We start from the raw sequence: 18,532 nt of genomic DNA, 5'->3' as shown, positions 1-18,532 counted from the left end.
AACAAACGCAATTCTCCAAAGTTTTTCCAAGAAAGGAAAGTAGCTGTCCGAGAGAGGCTCGGTCTCTGTGCCCCTCCTCTGCAATGACGAAACTGGGTGTAAATTGAATTTGACTGTCAGCCGGCTGATTTCTTGTTTCTTCTTTCGGTGTTACCACGTTAAACGGAATTTGCTGAACCGGTGTTGGTAGCATCAAGAGAAGTTTCTCGAGTTTTCACAATTGGATCACCTCTTATTTCTCGAATTTGGACGGTCGTGAGTACACAAAATATAGGATATATAGAGTTATATTATTATTATTGTTATTATTATTATTATTATTATTATTATTATTATTATTATTATTATTATTATTATTTGTGTTCATTTGTACTCGCTTGCGTATTGCCCGCAAGCGTTGTGGCATCAGTTACAAACGTTTTGTGCAAGTACCTGGCTGTGCGAGAAGTCTGTCTATAACTTGATCAGAATTAATTCCTTTGCTCCGATACTACATTCTGTCTATCTCAGCACAATACAAATAGGCCTACATTATTAGCTGAGCCTATTTTATCTGTCGGCAGTTGGAGATACCTCGCTACAAGCAGTTTATGATACTTTCATTTCAATGAGTGTCAGTTTTAGTTGCCTGCCAGAACTAACAATTACCTTCTGAAGTTCATTTGATTCGGCCATAGTGTCGCCATACAGAAAAGTTTTTAAATGCTAGAGCATTGCACACATTTCATCAGGCTTTTAGCAGAAGTATTGACTTTTGCTAAAAAGCAAGAAAACATGAAGAGAGTCTGACGCATACATCTGCTGTTCACACTGCTGCATGATGGTGGATGGATTGTGTCATTTCAATGGATTGGGGAGGGAGGGGCTTCTAAGGTTGTGCTTGAAGGATTTTTCACAACAAAATGGATGGAAACAGTCTGATATTTTGTCCACAGAATGGAGATGCTCTTGGACATAAAGTGCATCTTCTGGTTAATTTTCCTGTGGAGTACTGTAACCCATAATGGTAAGTTTTCATAAAGGTTAATGTGAAAAGGAGGTTAGAGATTAGGAAACTTTGACTGATTACAGTGGGGGAGACCAGGGTTTGTTCTCATATTTTTTCTTGCTCTCAACTCCCAAACCAAATTATTTCTGTCAGACAAGCCTAGACGAACGATCTGGCTGTCCTGCACAAAGGGATTGGAACCTAATGTAGTTCACTTATTGGTGAAATAAGATATTGCATTTTGAATGTTACATGTTCATTTGCGATAATCAACCCCATGGCAGGGTTGTCACAATTATTTTTAAATTATACCTATAATAGATTTTTAGCAAAATTCAATTCTCATTAAAGATCAATAAATGGAAAAAAAAACTAATCAAACATTTCCCTCAAATCTTAATATTTCAGTAGGTTCCATAGTTCACAGATTAATAGCAATATGAAACTAACCCCGTCTCTTCTACTCTACTGACAGCTATGCAGACATTCTTTAGTTGTATAAGCACCTCAAATTCAGCAACAGTAATCAAACTTTTCTCTGATCAGTCACAGATAGTGATTTGTGTGTTGTGGGAAAGAGTCTTTAACAATAAACTTTTCACCTTTTAAAAATGATATTTTTAAGTGTAATTTTAAATATTTGACTCTGAAACAAGAAAGTGTGAAAATAAATTTGGAATACAGAAGGAGAAATGTATCACTTCTGGTTTTTCATACATTCAGGACTGATTTTTCACATAGTTTAACTAGCTAACTTCCAGTATTATTAAATTATCTTTGATTATACTGTGAGTCTATACCATGTCAGATACATCTGCCTTACTAGCATCCAATTTGTCTTGTAAAACAACCCTACAGCAGGGTTGACTGACTTGAAGCAATTGTCCATAACCCAGTGTATTGTCTATGTTTAGAGTCAAGCAATGCAATTAGAGTAGAAAAGAGTTCTTCAGTATTGGGCTCTCTGGCACAGACGGTGGTTCTGCCCTGCCATTTCTCCACACTGCGACCATCGGTGCCAAAACCCAAACCTACCTTGGACACCACCACTCTGAAAAATGCTTCTGTTACCATCACACCTGCACCAGTAGACCACCTCCGTATCAAGTGGACAAAACTAGAGGGTGACACTGAGAGCATAGTACTGGTAGCCCAGAATGGCATTACTAAGATTGGACCAAATTATAAAGGGAGAGTATCTGTACCAAGTCACCTTGAGGATGTGGGGGATGCATCTCTCACGATGGGGAACTTGAGAGCCAGTGATGCTGGAGCCTATCGCTGTGAGGTCATGCATGGCATTGAGGATACACAGGATGTCATCCCCCTGGATGTTTTTGGTGAGTGTTTAACAAAGTATGCATCAGTTACAGATTTAACTGCAAGTTGACATCTGTACAACAGCTTACTCTTCTTCAGAGAAAGTTGTCATTGGTCTGATGATTCATTATTTCAAAAAAAACAAAACCATTCTAAGCAGAAGGCATTCTACTGCTTTAGTAAATTGCTGGTAAATTTCTTTTTAAATTTTTGAGCTACCATGAACTTCAGACAAGAAGTTATTTAAGAAGTTGTTGTTTAAAAAAACTACATATAGAGACTAAACTGATTTTTGAAAGCATCACATTCTCAAACATCTTAATTTCCTTATCTTCACATGCTTGTACTTATGCAAAAATATCAAAACTTGCATAGGCCATGCTAACACATAGACAGTAATACCAGTCTTCTTGTCCACTTAATCATCCATACCAAAGGATATTTTGCATGCTTACAGTGGAATGCAGTGATTGGCTTAGATGAGTTTCAGAAGGAAAGCTGGACAGGGTGTTTTTTTACCATGAGTGGCATTATTGCATTATTCCAGTTGAATAAACTCATTGCTTCATTGTAGAGAAGATATGTGACACTGCATCCTGAGTAATGAGTAATGCCACACAGAAGAGGCATTCTTAAACTAGGCTACACTGTATTCATTATCATTATTTAAAATAGATTTTTAAGTAAAATTCAGTCATCTTTTTAATTAACAAAAATGCCACTGCACAAATCACAGTTGAAAATGTAAAAAAGTTTAAAAAAAAAATCTACTGTGTACTATAATAAACCCTGTACTTATACCATTAGTCCAGCAGAACATCATTAGTCCCATGTTCCTATTTTCTTATGAAACATAATATTTGGTAAAATCCTTCCTTTGTACCATTATATTTTTTTGTTGCATAATATTCTTTAAATGTTGGAATGTGTTATGATTGGCATTAAAACAATCAGGCTTGATATCAGACAAACATGGCTCAACAAGTAACTGAAATGCACAATGATTCATGATTTCAGTGTAACAATGAGCAGTTGTTGTGGTGACTGTTTAGGCGCAGCCATACAAGGAAGCCTTCTTCAGATCCCCTAACCCTAACCCCCATAAATACTGTATCCAGGAAATCTACAACAGAATCTGCTTCCTTCTAGCAATTTAAAAACCTACTATAAAGCTCAAAATAGTCTGTAAGCCCTGATATGTGATGAATACCAATTGTAGCTCTTTTCATATCAAGCATATATACAGCATATTAGGAAACTACAGCTCCCATTAGCTAGTCATTGATTACATTAAGCTAAAAACATGTCGAGAGTTATAAAGAGCTATATAGGTAAATTGACCCTCTCATCCACATTGCTATTGATCTAAGATGACCAAAAGTTTAATATTATATTAAACTTACAGATTGTAGAACTTGGTCATTTAAATCTCATTTTGAACTATTTGACTGGCTTTCTTGAAAGCATAGTTGTGTAAAATACAATTTAAGAACCATTATCATAACTTTCTCCTCTCTCTATGAAACATTTTATACAACAAATCTTGAGAATATATGTGGGAGCAACTAAGCAATACAAATTTACAGGAGATTAAAATATTATACTATAAATATTTGAAGCATAAAATATTTTTCTCCACAATGCTTAGGACAGCTTGTTCTATAGTGAGGGTTTACCCTTGTCAATGCCATCTCACATAGCTTATCTATATACACAACACATACAGAAAACATGTTGCGACCAACCAACTAAAGAAAACAACTTCACTTACAGGTTTTCCTTACAGGTTTGCCTATCTGTAATTGCAGTACTTCTGTATGCATGAATTCAAATCAGCTCTCTAACCATGCTGCTACTGAATAAATATCAAACCATTACTACTAGCACAATGAGTTGTTGCCTGAAGTAGATACTATACAGGAGATAGATGTAGCTCAAACAGACCTGTACAGATTTGTCTGCTGGTAGAACATTTACCAATTCATTAGTCATGTTTCAATTCCTGAGTTTGTTTCAATGTTTCAATCTGAGCCCTGTTAGAACACAGATAGAGATGGTAATGTTTTCCTAACTTCTGGAGGTGGGTGTTTCAGTAAACCATGGTTTTAGTCACAAAACTGTAGGCAAAAACCTAATGGGTCTGACACTTGTATTTCCACAGGTGTTGTGTTTCATTACCGGGTCAACGCCAATCGGTACAGCCTGAACTTCGAAAGCGCCAAACAAGCCTGCAAAGATGCAGGTGCAGCCATTGCCTCAGTTGATCAGCTGCTCTCTGCCTATGAAGATGGCCTTGATCAGTGCGATGCCGGATGGCTGGCTGACCAAACAGTCAGGTTTGAATTTTGTACATATTCAAGTCTTTTTGGGTTATGTCCAATTAATGAAGCATATTTATAACTTTTTAAACATTGGTGATTTTATGTACACTGACTTGTTATTCACAGATACCCAATTACAAAGCCTAGGGAAAGTTGCCATGGTGACAAGATGGGGAAACCAGGCATTAGAACATATGGAAATAGAGATCCCTCAGAAACTTATGATGTATACTGTTATGTGGGGAAACTTGCAGGTAAGTTAAAAATCGTCTATACTTTGAAAGGAATAGACAGAATGAGGCTCAAGAACAAGAGTGAGGACTAAAAAAATACATGGTGCAGTTTCCACCATCTGTTTTATATCCAGGACAATGTTCCCACAGCACATTCATAGATAATGCATTTAGCAGACTTAGGTCTCACAGAATTCCAAGGTGACAACATAAGAGTCAAGAGTTTAATTACAGCATACACCCATGAGCAGAATAGCTTTATCTAACAAAGACCATATATATAATATATATATTTTGTGTGTGTGTGTGTTTGGCTGTATGCTTTATGAGATTAAAAAAAAATGTTCATCACATATATTGAGTTTTGTAGCCATGACTTCAGTTTTGTTTTTTTTGTTTGTTTGTTTTTTTGTGGGTGTGTGTGTGGGTGTGGGTGTGGGTGTGTGCATGCACATGTGCACATGAACTCTTTAGGTGAAGTGTTTTATCATCCATCCAGCAATAAGTTTACACTGCAGGAGGCTAGAGAGGAGTGTGAGCAGCTTGGCGCAGTGCTGGCCTCCCCAGGTCAGATGTATGCAGCCTGGAGGGAGGGCCTGGACCAGTGTGACTTTGGCTGGCTGTCAGATGGCAGTGCCCGCTACCCCATCTCAGTGCCCAGGATGCAGTGTGGTAGAGGATTGCTGGGGGTCCGGACCATGTACCGCTTTTTGAACCAGACTGGATATCCATTACCCACTGAGAAGTTTGGAGCCTTCTGTTTTAAAGGTGCACATTTGTCATTGCCTAATTCAATCTGCAATTCAATCTGAAAATTTGCAGTTCAATCTGAAAGTATAGAGCAGATTATAAGCATTTGAAAAGTGACATTTTTTGTGTGTTCTTTTTATATTCCATGTTCAATGTGATTAGAAATGAAACATCAACTATGTGTCAAAAATTCAATGTCAGCTTTAATTGGAGGGTGTTTACACATGTATAGAATGAACAATATAGGAACCATACAAGGCCATAAGGGACTATAAGTAAATGGACAATTGAATGCCGAGTTGTTTCTTGGTCAGCCACATATAAGCAAACTCACAAATGTAGAGCTTAGATGTAGAATTTACATCTGGTGTCTGTTGCTCTTGTCTTTCAACAAAAGGACCAAAGAAGTGTAAAATAGCCAGTAAAATAGGCCTTGATGAGAATAGGTCTTGAAAATCAATCAGAGATGTCAAATGATATGTGTCTAAGACCACCATAACATAATAACCAGGACTTTGGAGGGTTCACCATAAGAACAAACAACTATTATGCCCAAAGAACCTGAGACTAGGATAATTTATGTTAGCAAAAAGTGGTAGCTCAGTGGTTAAGGTACTTGGCTTGTAGTTAAGAGGTTGCTGGTTCAGGCTCCACCACTGCCAAGTTGCCACTGTTGGGCCCCTGAGCAAGACCCTTAACCCTAAATTGCTCAAGTATGACTCAGTCATAAAAAAAGGTTTCTTTGGATAAAAGTGTAAAGTAAATGTAAAAAAAATAATCTGTACCAAAGTAATGGGAACAAGAATGTATGGAGAATATGATAAAGACCTGAGAACTGCTCGTGATCCAAATATGAAACATCTAAAATCATGGACATGTAAGGTCACTGGTGTTTACTAATAATGTGACTGCATCTGGATGTACAGAAGAATCTTAACTGCTCTGATCCAGCAAAATGTCTCAAACCTTAGTGAACAGAAAAATAATGACCTGAACACACTGTTAATGCAAGTATGGCATTTTTGCTTAAGGATCACAAAGTGTTTTTGACAGGCCAAAGACAAAACTAAATACACACACAAAAAAACTAAAATAAATAATTATACACACATACAGCACCACCATGTATAGATTTAAATACACAAATTAAAGCTGACATTTTGTACTTTATCCTCATAGCCATTGTTTAATTTTAAATCCTGTGTGCTTAGTTCAAAACAACATACCACTGTACAAATGCTTATTAATGTTCATTGCTACCTATATATAGTGTAGTTACAGAAAATACAAGAATAGCTATAATTTTGGAAAATCTTTTGAATGTGTGTGATATATAACATTTTGAAGGCATACAAAGCTGTGGGTGAAATTCTTTTTCTCACACTGCTTTTTAAAAAGAAGAGAATGGTGTCACATCATAACAGCTGTAACTTCAGGCTTGGCTTGATGCTGGACTGCTTTGCGAACTCTTGTCTCTGCTGGGTGGAAACTGGATTGGCTATTCTCTCTGGAGAATCATTAGATTTCTGCATGTTCTTCCCCTTCTCCTTCTAAATCCTGCTTAGGCCATGTCTAAGGTCTAGCTCAAACCTGTCAGTTAAAATTGATGGGTATAATTAAAACTTTCTTTTCCCTTAATAGCTATTCAGTACTGACAGGGACCCTTTTAAATGAATTTCTAGCACTATATATCGCAAAACATACAAAGTCATGGTGAGTATGCTCAAAGGTGGGAAGGCAAAAGAACCCTACAACAATACACAGACAAGGACTGGGGGAAACCCCTTCTTGTATTATGTGGTAGCTCAGTAGAGAGCCTCATGTTTTACATCAGAGAGAACTGCTGAAAAAGGAGGACATGTCCCTAATGTTTAACAGCTGCTTCCAATGCCATGGAGAGAATGAGTATGGGGGAGAGGGAGAGGAGCTGTAATGGGTAGCAGGAGAAAATTGGGTAGAGTAGGAGAGAGAGTGGGACATCTGAGAGAAGAGAGAAGGGAAAATGACAAGTGAGAAAAGGATCAGGGCATAGGCCACAGATTAGCATCTATAGAGTTCCACATAGTTTCATATATATATATATATATATATATATATATATATATATATATATATATATATATATATATATATATATATATATATATATATATATTTAAAATGTATATATATATATATATCTATATATCTATATATATATATATATATTTAAAATGTATGTGTGTGTATAGTGATTTAGATACAAATCAGAATTAAAGTTGTGTTATCAGGATACACTATATTAGGCTACACTACATCATGGATATTTTATTACTTGGAAAATAATTTTAATGCTTCACACATTTCATTTATTCATTTATTCTCAGGTGTCAATCACAGTCAAAGTAACCTCTGCTGCACTATCAGGCTTAAGAAATCAGCACACTTAATTTAGCAACATTAGCCAAAAAAAAAAAGATTTTATGAGAATTGTACTGTAAAGAAATTCACTATACAGCAGAAACATGCAGGTATTTTAGTAGAGGTATAATGCTAGCTATACTTTTAAATGCTATTGTAATGTTTCTAGGGCTGCATTTAACCAGATAAGCGACTTCCAAAATATATGACCTCATAACTAGGTTTGCACCAGTGTCCAACCATAAGTGTGTTTTCCTTAGAGTGGCGTTAAGGGAGATAAAGCTCCCTTAAGTGTCACAACTAAACATCTGGAAGATCGCCTTCATGTCTGTTTTTAACAGTAAAATGTTGGTACTAGTGTTATATGCATGCAAATTTATATCTGATTCTAAGAACATAAGCTGCTGAAAAGGTGAAAAGCCATGTAACAAGTACAGAATGTAATGTTCAGCCCACTTATGACATAATTTCCTAAAAATACTTTCTAACAAGCCAAAGATTCAAAGAAATGCTTTGGCTTCTTTGTTGTTGTTGCCACTATAAGTGGGATACTAAGTGGGATACATTGCTAAAATACTCTGATTTGATTGCCCAATGTTATGCCTAAATGGTCATAGTTTATCCAGAGGTGGATGCTTATTTTGGGAGATTATACTATCATACTTCTCAATTTAAACAATATTTTTTAGGTCCTCTGTAGGATCTGTTGAGTCTGTCTTGTTCATTATCTCAAAACTGAAAAAAACTGCCTCATCTTTCTGTTTCCTTAGGAAAAGAGCCAACAACTCGCATCACGGACATCTCTCCCACCTCCTCAACCACAATGTTCCTCTCTGTTCCTAGTATGGGTTCCACAACTCCCTTCAGTGACTATGACATGGGTGTGTTTGGGGGCCAAGTGCAGGCAGTGCCTGATCAACCAGATTTCTTAAACCCCACATCCATGCCTCCTCTCCCAACGATGAAGAGTATGCCTCCTGGGTTGGACATCATCGAAGGCAGTGGCAGTGAAAACGCAGGAGTATCTGAGACTCCTAATCAAGAAATGATTGTCACTGCCACTCAAGAGCCATTTGATATCAAGCAAGACCAAGCTACACTGGCCATTGTGTATAAAGAACATATGGAGCGCTCAGGGGTCACTGCAGAGGTCACCACCCAGATGAGAGGGTATGTGGACAAGGATATGACCACTAAGGGAAATGGAACAGCCCCTCAGCCTCCTATCCAGCTCATCGTAGTTGATGTGCATGATAAAAAGGTGTCAGGTAAGCCGAGTCTTCAGTATCAGTGTGATCATGAAGTGAGAAAATAGCAAAATAGTTGTTACTTTTAGTGTCTTCTTATACAAAAAAATAGGGCAGATTTACTTAACATCTTACTTTTCAGAAGACCATACTTGTTCATAATAAAATACATTTTTCTGAGAAAAAATTTGTAAATAACTAACAGATTCACAGGAAAGAGGACCAAAGATATGTAGGTACTGACTGCAGAAAGGGCAGACTTGGCTCTGTTCAACCAGCCAACCAAACCAGAATTCTTTATTCAGATTTTTTGTCAGAATATAGCTAAAGCAAAATATCTACCTGCTTGCTTAATGAACAGTATTAGATTCAGGGCATTCCAATCACCATAGCATATTTTCCATGTTGCTGAAGAAAGATACGTTTGACAGAAATTTGTAAATTTACATTTACATTTACAGCATTTGGCAGACACTCTTATCCAGAGCGACTTACAAAAGTTCTTTGTCATTTATTCATAGAATACATCCTAGCCAGTACAGTAGGTTAGAGTCCAAGATCCCACTAAACTAGAATACTGTTGGACTACAGGGATCAATGCTGATACCTAGAAGTGCAAAACACAATCAGTGCAATAAACAATACCCTACAATAAGTACTAATGTTTCAGTTAGTCAACATAAGAGCAGGATCAGTGGTTATTTAAATATTCCACAAATAAGAGGGTCTTCAGTTTGTGTTTGAAAATGAACCACAGACCAATGATTTATATATTGTTAATTACTGTTGATTTTGGAGTGGAGTTTGAGTTGAGTTTGAGTTTCATGTTTGATACAGTTGAAATTAATGTTTTCAGAGTAGGGAATGAAGAGGATTTGTGTCATTGTGTATGTGTGCACATGTATCCATGTGCATAAGTATATGCCTGGCAAAAGCTCTTAAACATCAACCATCAGTCACTTTCAGCAAAATAATTTCCCAGAGTTAATCTGCCCTTTGGGTCATCTTACTGTGTATACTTGCCATTGACCATCAAAAGGAAGATTTTTCAAAATGTGTTAAGTTAAATGACATTTTTTAAAAAGAGTTTTAGTTTGAGAAAGCTAAATTTAAAATTACAGTACTATATTTGACATTCCTTAAGTCAAGACATTCCTTTTGAGGTCTTCATGAACTGGTTGATTATAATTAAGAAGTCAGAACCTTTATAGCATCAAAATAATACATTTTCTTTTTTTGCAGCTGATGACATAGTGAACCTACTTGAGCCTGGTCCATTAGAGCAAACATCTCCTTTCCTTCCTAAAAATACCACTAAATCTATTCAAGGTAAACCTGTTTCAATTATTGAGGACACTGATGGATTGCCTTCATCCTCTGGTACCACCAGTCCAACTCTGACTTTCATCAATGGCAAGCATGAGGTGCATTTAACTCTAGAGACTACGGTGGCTCAGGAAGCCAGAGGAGACCAGTTTGAGACAGTAAGTCCAGAAATTGAGCAGAAAACTGAAACAGCCACGCTCTTTGATTATGAAATAGAAATGTTTACCTCCTCTGCAGTGGATGCTAAACATAGTTCTACCCTAAAGGTTTCACATGAGACAGTCACAACTTTAGAGCTAATGACAGAATTCACAATAGACAAATCCTCAGCCTATGAGATCACCGCAGAGTCCACTCGCAGCTCACCTACACTTCAGGAGGATTCTGGGTTGCACCCCACAGAAGATGTCCTGCCAACACCTGCTTCTTATGGACCAGAAGTAGTGGTTACAGATGAGTCAGAAATCCTTAAATCAGAGAGGACTTCAAAGCCGCTTGATTTGGAATTCTCCACCCAAACACCTTCCCACCTTTTCACTGTCTTTACAGGTCACAGCACTATTGAGAGAGAAAAGCAACCAGACTCAGATGACTTTGAAGGATCTGCCTCAGCAGAGGAAGGTTCAGCACAGGAGCTATACACAAAACATCTAAGCTCATCTCCTTTTACTGTGTCATCCCCTATCTTCACCACCTCTTCCAAAATGCTTGATTTTGTAACTGAGGTCCCTCTTTCATCACCCACAGTAGAGAAAGCTAAAAGCACGGTTATTTCTTTGACTAAAGAGGTGAAGTCTGGTGATGAAACCACTGAAACATTTTCAAGGGAATCAACTTTGACTACAGCATCTGTCCCATCCACGTTTATTCAGCAGATGGGAGTCACTGAAAAGACTTTTACACATTCTTCTGTAGTAAGCTCAGAATCTGAGGGCTCTACTGAAGACTACATGCCACCTGACCAATATCAAACTATGTTCACGCAAAGGCCAGGGAGCATCATTATCACTAGTATCTCCACAAAAGACAGAGAGAGTAAGTTAGATACAACTCCTGAGTTTGATGAAGTTGATGATCAAAGAGCAACCCCGCTCTCTGGAGAAGAGACCATCCCCAAGGTAATGGTTAGTCCGTCTGCATTTAACACTGAGAAAGTTGTAAGCTCTGCTCCTGGACATGTGCAGGAACCTGTCCAAGCAGGAGTTGAGATAACCACACAGTATCCTTCTACAAAATTGTTTCTTTCCACTCCACTTCAGATTCCATTCCATACCACTGCCATTCCATTTATGATAGACTCTGATGGTACTCCATTAATAGTAGAAGCTCTGCCTCCACACCAGGAACAAGTGACTACATCTGAGCCAGAAACTGGGACAGATTATGGATATGAAGTGGAAGGGCCTAAAGTTGAATTTTCAGGTAGAGTATCATGAAAACCTTTTAAATTTGTGGGAATTTGTTGTTGTATTCATTTAGTATTCATTTAGTACTTGTAAAAGTAATGGCTTTTAGGTAGAATTCTAGCTAGTAATTGGAGGTTATACCTTGCAATTGGAACTAATTTGGACTATCGCCCAATTAATTCTTAATTGTTTGTAACTGAGTATGGATAAAGAATAGTATTTGGATTGTTGTTACAGATCTCACCTTGTGCACAGGAATTGTTTGTGAGAATGGAGGAACTTGCTATTTTAATGGTAAAAGCAACACTTGTCATTGTATGCCAGGATTCAGTGGGGAACGCTGTGAAAATGGTATGGTGCTTTATAAACTCCTTTATATTTTTTTTGTAATTTCCTGATGACCATAACAAAACATCTTATGAACTTTTCTTAATTTGTATGTTGTGCAGATATTGATGAATGTCGGTCCAATCCATGTCATAATGGAGCCACTTGTATTGATGGAGCTAATTCTTTCACCTGTGTTTGTCTACCCAGCTACTCAGGTGATCTCTGTGAGCAAGGTAAGATGTCCATGTTTATGTGATCTAATAACAGAAACACCATTGTCTGATGACTGAATGCAGATATTTTCCTGATGTGAGCCTGGTTAATTTATCTGTTTGAGCAGTAAGAAAATTGAATTAGGTCCAAACCTGGTATTTCTTCCAGACAAACCATCTATTGTAGCACACATCTGGCACAAGTGTAGCATAGGACTCTGGTGGGAATGAAGTCTGGCTCCTGAAGGAAGGAATGTAGTGTAGTGCAGTGCCAACAACAGGGTCCACAGAGAAGAGTACATCGTCAGAAAGGGCAATATCTTGACTCTTGCAGTCAGCAGTTTCATATACACAGAACCAGTGCCTTAGGTCATTGCATATGCCTGTAAAAGATGAATGTATTTAACTTAATTTACTGCAATTACTCTCTTGTTGGTCTAATTTGGTTGTCAGAAAAAGCGAGCTTTGCTTTTCAATTCCATTTAGGAGTTTTAGTTGGCTTTGCACAATTATCCTGCAGATACTCGACATCTCTCTTGGTCTGGCACTTAAACCTGGCAATAAGTTGAATCTTTCACTTCTTTCTAGAATTACAAAACAATTTCCCAAGATCGTTGATATTTTAAAGTAAAGAGTAAAACAGTTATGACACTGTAGAATGTTTGAATTCAGGGTATATTCACTTCACACACTCTTATTATCTGCTTATTATCACACCAATATGCATGCTTCATCCTGAAATAACATCAAACATTCTTCAAACATTGAATGTCCTTGTTGGCTCCTCTTTTGTGGTTTGGATTATGAGGAGCAGTTATTCTCAATATATTTGCCTGAATATTGTGCAGAATCTTCAGTGAGAGGTAAGGTGAATTTTATAAGTGTAAGCATACCAAAACTGTTTTTGCTTGTGTCAAAAACTTCCCTAATCATGGAGACCCCATACCTGCTTTCATCCGATCACTCTTTTAACTCTTTTAACATCACTATTTTTAATAGACCTGTTAGATTTCTACTGCCTGCTTGTTAGAATTTAAACTCATGCTTTACATGCTTGATTATCAAACTGAGTACTGAATCTTCAGTGTAGCAATTCCAGTTTCAAGTAAATTCATGAAAATAATGGCAGTAAAACAGTCCATCTAATCTAAGAAACAAACAAATAAACATGCAGTCACATACACACACACACATTCAGACTTTACATGTGGGATCTTAGGATGGGCTTAAAACTAAATTTGAATACATCCTAAGGTTGAAACACAACTCCAAATGAAAGAAATAAGAAGAGCAAAGCATTCAAATATGGTTTTTGTTCTGTTCTAATTATGATAGAACACATTACATGCTAATACATTACATGTTTTTTGTTTTAGTTTAGTTTTTAGCACTTTAAATATCCTTTAGCCCTTAACATGTGAATTAAGAGTTTTTGAGCTCTTTGTGTTATTTCTGCAGTAACAAGTATCAGTTTTTAAGATGTTCAAGCCTTTTGTTTTTAGATCTTCATGGATGTAAACAGAAGAATACATTTTGCATTAAGCTCAGTCTTAATATGTGTAATTTTTGTAGTTATAATCAAGGAGTATAGTGTCTGCAGTGGAAACTCTGAGGTCATTTAGTTTCATGCCTTGTGTGGTCCTTTCTTGCCAGTCTCAGTGGATGTTAATGTGTGCTAGTAGCCCTGACAATAAGCAATGCAATCATCAGGGGATTCCAAACATACACATTGTTGAGGGTTATCAATGTATGCTCCTGGACAAACAGTGATGTGTGCTATATGTGGAATCGTCAAAACAGACATGGTTCTGTGCCTGTCTGTATTCTCCACCAGTAACTGATTATACTTTATTTCAAAGCCTTACTTGTTTCTTAAGAACTTCAGCAATAGCTTTTAGATTCTAGCATCAACATTGTGTTGCCTTGTAGCCTGCAATTTTACATGTTGATAAAAGAATATATATACACAGATTTACAGAGCTGAATTAGAGGTTAAGTCTGTGTGCTTATGTTAAACTCAGAATGTTCTTAGTGTAGCAGTTGATCACTGGTACAGTGGCAATTTAAAGAAAATCCCACAGTGACAACAGATGATACTAGAAGATATACCAGAAACTCAATGGAGGAATAAAGAAATTCTTATCCACTATCTTACACACTGCCTTTTTTTGTTGTGTGTCTGATCTCTCTTTTTTGTCTTTCAAATCCAGATACAGAATCCTGTGACTTTGGCTGGCACAAGTTTCAGGGCTACTGTTATAAATACTTCCACCACAGGCGCACATGGGATGTGGCAGAGAGGGAGTGTCGGCTGCAGGGTGCCCACCTGACTAGCGTCCTCTCCTATGAGGAACAGCTCTTTGTCAATCGTAAGTCTGAAGTTCAAAACACTTCTGTTCAAGATATCTGTTGAAACTATTTAAAGATACTGTTGAAACAGTTTAAAGATAAAGTTTGAAATGAACAGTGACACTGTTCTGTGAATAACATTAATGGAAGTACAGTACATAGTAGAGGGAGAAAGATGTTATCTAAGTGAGCTAAGGGATTATCTAAGAGACTATCCCTGGTTATGTTACCCGTTTTTGGCACCACTGTTGAGCTTCCTCAACTTCTCTAGGGAAAAAAAGATATGTTTATTTCATAGTGCATGGTTTGGGTTAAATGACTTCCTGCTGGTCAGGTATTTTATGAAGGATAATACTGTAGTTTGCATAACTTTGCGCTATCAAAAAAAAACCCCCAAAAAACAGTTAATTTCTGCCTTACCCTTTGGACTGCTTACTTTGGTATTGCTCTTGCTCTAGAGAGCACATGCATCAGTTTAATTACATTCATCTTAAAAGGATTAGTAGGATAAAGAAGAGGAAACAGGCTTCCTGGTGGATCTACTTGTTGTTTGGGGAAGAAACTGATGTCTGTTTAATTCTTGAGGGCAGAGTAAGTGTGGCAAAACAATAATTATATCCAATGGTTTGATAGGCTTGGGGCATGACTACCAGTGGATTGGACTCAATGACAAGATGTTTGAGAATGACTTCTACTGGACAGATGGCAACCCCATGGTAAGAGGACATTCATAAATGTAAAACATCCATTCACTTTTTGATTTATTAATATGATATACTGTACAAAGAGTGCCAAGAAAAGGTGTAATGTTCCCAGTTTAATTTCTTGACATTTTCATCTTTTCCCACTGAAATAATTGCTTTGTCTTTCTTTTATACCACATACTTGCTTATATACAGTTATTTCGCTCTTAAAACAAAAATACACATGCATTTGTGTGTCCATTATAATCCATTATAACTCTGCCATAGTTGAAGGGTTGCAAAACATATAGCAGGGCTTGATTTTAGCGCCCCCATGTGAGAAAAAGTATGTGGTACACAAAGATCATCTAGCTTCTTCCAAGGAATAGGTCTCTGTGAATAATGCTGCTCTATATAGTAAATTTACAGTCCTGCAGAAGCCTTCTTAGCTTTGGCTTGCATAATGCAGATTTTCTGTTCTCTTGAAAATAGTAAAATATGAAACTGCAGTACTTTTACTATGTTTTCATTACACACACACACACACAAAAATAAAAACAAAAATAAAATAAAAAATAAATAAATATATATATATATATATATATATATATATATATATATATATATATATATATATATATATAGTTAGTGCTTTCTTCTTCTTTCTGCTAGCAATATGAAAACTGGAGACCAGGCCAGCCAGACAGCTTCTTCTCCAATGGTGAGGACTGTGTGGTGATGATATGGCATGAGGGGGGACAGTGGAATGATGTGCCATGCAACTACCATCTGACTTTCACCTGCAAAAAGGGCACAGGTAAGACCTCTTTTTTTCGCCCATTAGCACTGTGGGTGATTTAGTTTTTTACTGGAGCTGGATTTATTACAGTAAGATAGTACAAGTATAATTAAATTGTTAGCAGTAGAATCTCCAAGTTCAGTTCTATTGTCAAATATTGGATTGCATTGAAGTAGGTTACAGATTAACTATTGTGCAAAACAGTTTACAGTCTTTAGTCCACACTGTGCTAAGTGGAGTGTTAGTCCAGGCTGTGTTAATCTGTAGTGAGTATATGCACCTAGTGCATTTTCTCCTCCCCTCCTCCCAGTGGCTTGCGGACAGCCACCCTCTGTGAAGGATGCTCGTATCTTTGGCAGCGTTAAGCCACGCTATGAGATCAACTCTCTGGTGAGGTATCACTGTAAGAATGGCTTCATTCAGAGACACATACCCACCATCAGATGTAGAGATGATGGCCACTGGGACAAACCCAGAGTCTCCTGCATGAATCGTAAGTCTCGTCCCCATATGCTTTTTGTGAATTGGTCAGTTAAAGTAAAATCTAAAAATGAAGTCAAGGGATGCTGCTTGTTGAAAAAAATACTTATTTATGTTGACAGTCTTTGTCTATTTTATTCTTGCAGCATCTACATATCAAGAGACCTTCTCACAATATTACCAGTCAAATAATGACTTCAACACTAAGAAACCCCACAGTGACGCAGCACTACAGGATTGGAAAAGGGGAAAAGACTGCAGTGAAACGGGAAGAGGCAGCACCTGAACAAAGAGCAATTCTGCAGTTTTTAAAGGGACAAAGTGGCAAATCTGAATAATATGCTTCTAAATGTCTCTTCATATTGCTGATTCTACTTTAAAGCAAATAAGCAAAAAGATCTTCTATCTTAGAGCAATACAAAAATGACATCACTAAAACATATTTGCTGTCTTGCTGACTATGCAATACTGTAATTCTATATTATGTTAAAGTCTCAAAATTTATAGCATAAAAGGGAAGAGTCAATATTAAAAAATGATAGAATGAGGGCAAACGAATTGTGACGAATGAATTCATAACTCTATATTGTATAGATTCCTGTTGTTGTTACTTCTATGAGACAAAAAGGAGAGAACTACAATATGCATACCAATAGGCCAAGAATAATGAAACAAAAGGCTTACAGAAGTCACAAGACTAGAGGAAGACAATGGTGAAAGGAATGCAACTCATGACAATAAAGACCATCTTCATCTTCCTCATCTTCATCCTCACAACACAGGAGGAACTATAAGAGGCTGTAAGCAGCTTGGCCTCCTTGGTAACCCAAAATATGTCTGTTGTCCATCAGTATATGCACATATACGAACAAAATGTGCAATAATTATGTGGGTTTGTAACCATATTTAACTTTTCTTTGAATATCACAATGCAAATAATGGCCTACTGTATGTGATTGAATGAGTTGGTCATTTTTTGTGCCAGACAATATTGCAACTGTTACATGAAACCATAGAGGTTTAATTTATTTCATAACAATGAAAAAACTGTGAGAATTTTAATAATAAAAGACATTCAAATATTGTCATCATATCAATACATTTTTATTTTGTGTATTCTTTCTTAAAATTACAATTTTTTAAATTAAATATAATTTGAAGAATGCCTAGAAAAGCATTTGACAGCCATGTCATGTTATAGCTATATGTTTTCCTGGCTGTAAATTTTGAAAACATGCTTATGTTAGAACAACAACAAAAAACGAAACCTGGACTTTAAAATGCACATTCATGATGAAAAAGTTCTTTATGTTCAAACCTTTATATAACACTCTTTGAACTACTCTTACTTTACAGCTGGGTAAGAGATTGGGATGTAAGCGCAGAGTCTGAGGTAGACGTCCTAAACAAGGACAGAAAATTGACTGATCTGAAGGAATAATTTTTGTGTGGCCTCTGTGGTAGTGTTTATGGAGAAAGCATGAGGGTTAATACTCATAGAATATGTGTTTCTCCAGCATAGCAAAAAAAATCTCTATCACTAGTTCTTGAAAGTGCATGTCTGTGTTTTAACCGTTCTATTTGTAAACAATGTAAGATGAAAATATTTTTCTTTATTTGTTGTTTGAACATACAGGCTCAGACCATGCTGACTTATTTTCTTTCTTTCTTGCTATATTCCTATACTG

General features: G+C 36.8%; 1 protein-coding gene across 3 annotated transcripts; it reads left to right on the top strand.

Moving 5' to 3' along the window:
* The first annotated feature begins 116 nt into the window (after positions 1–116).
* On the top strand, positions 117–17,943 carry vcanb (versican b). 3 transcript variants are annotated; one of them, XM_035535929.1, is made up of 17 exons: positions 118–255; positions 936–1,006; positions 1,903–2,328; positions 4,470–4,644; positions 4,756–4,883; positions 5,337–5,630; positions 8,783–9,280; positions 10,502–10,743; positions 10,852–11,703; positions 11,845–12,007; positions 12,229–12,342; positions 12,441–12,554; positions 14,744–14,902; positions 15,516–15,598; positions 16,238–16,382; positions 16,675–16,857; positions 16,991–17,943. In XM_035535929.1, the coding sequence occupies exons 2-17, from the start codon at positions 937–939 to the stop codon at positions 17,128–17,130; spliced, it is 3,786 nt and encodes a 1,261-aa protein (XP_035391822.1). In that variant the 5' UTR covers positions 118–255; position 936; the 3' UTR covers positions 17,131–17,943. The 3 variants fall into 3 exon arrangements, with proteins under 3 accessions (XP_035391821.1, XP_035391822.1, XP_035391820.1); XM_035535928.1 differs by having other exon boundaries at positions 117–255; positions 10,502–11,703; positions 12,247–12,342; XM_035535927.1 differs by having other exon boundaries at positions 10,502–11,703.
* The last annotated feature ends 589 nt before the right edge of the window (positions 17,944–18,532 follow it).

This window comes from Electrophorus electricus, chromosome 17 (genome assembly GCF_013358815.1).
Source record: "Electrophorus electricus isolate fEleEle1 chromosome 17, fEleEle1.pri, whole genome shotgun sequence".
NCBI lineage: Eukaryota > Metazoa > Chordata > Actinopteri > Gymnotiformes > Gymnotidae > Electrophorus > Electrophorus electricus.
The sequence above is the reverse complement of the archived record's forward strand: the minus strand, read 5'-3'. Positions and strand labels throughout refer to the sequence as shown.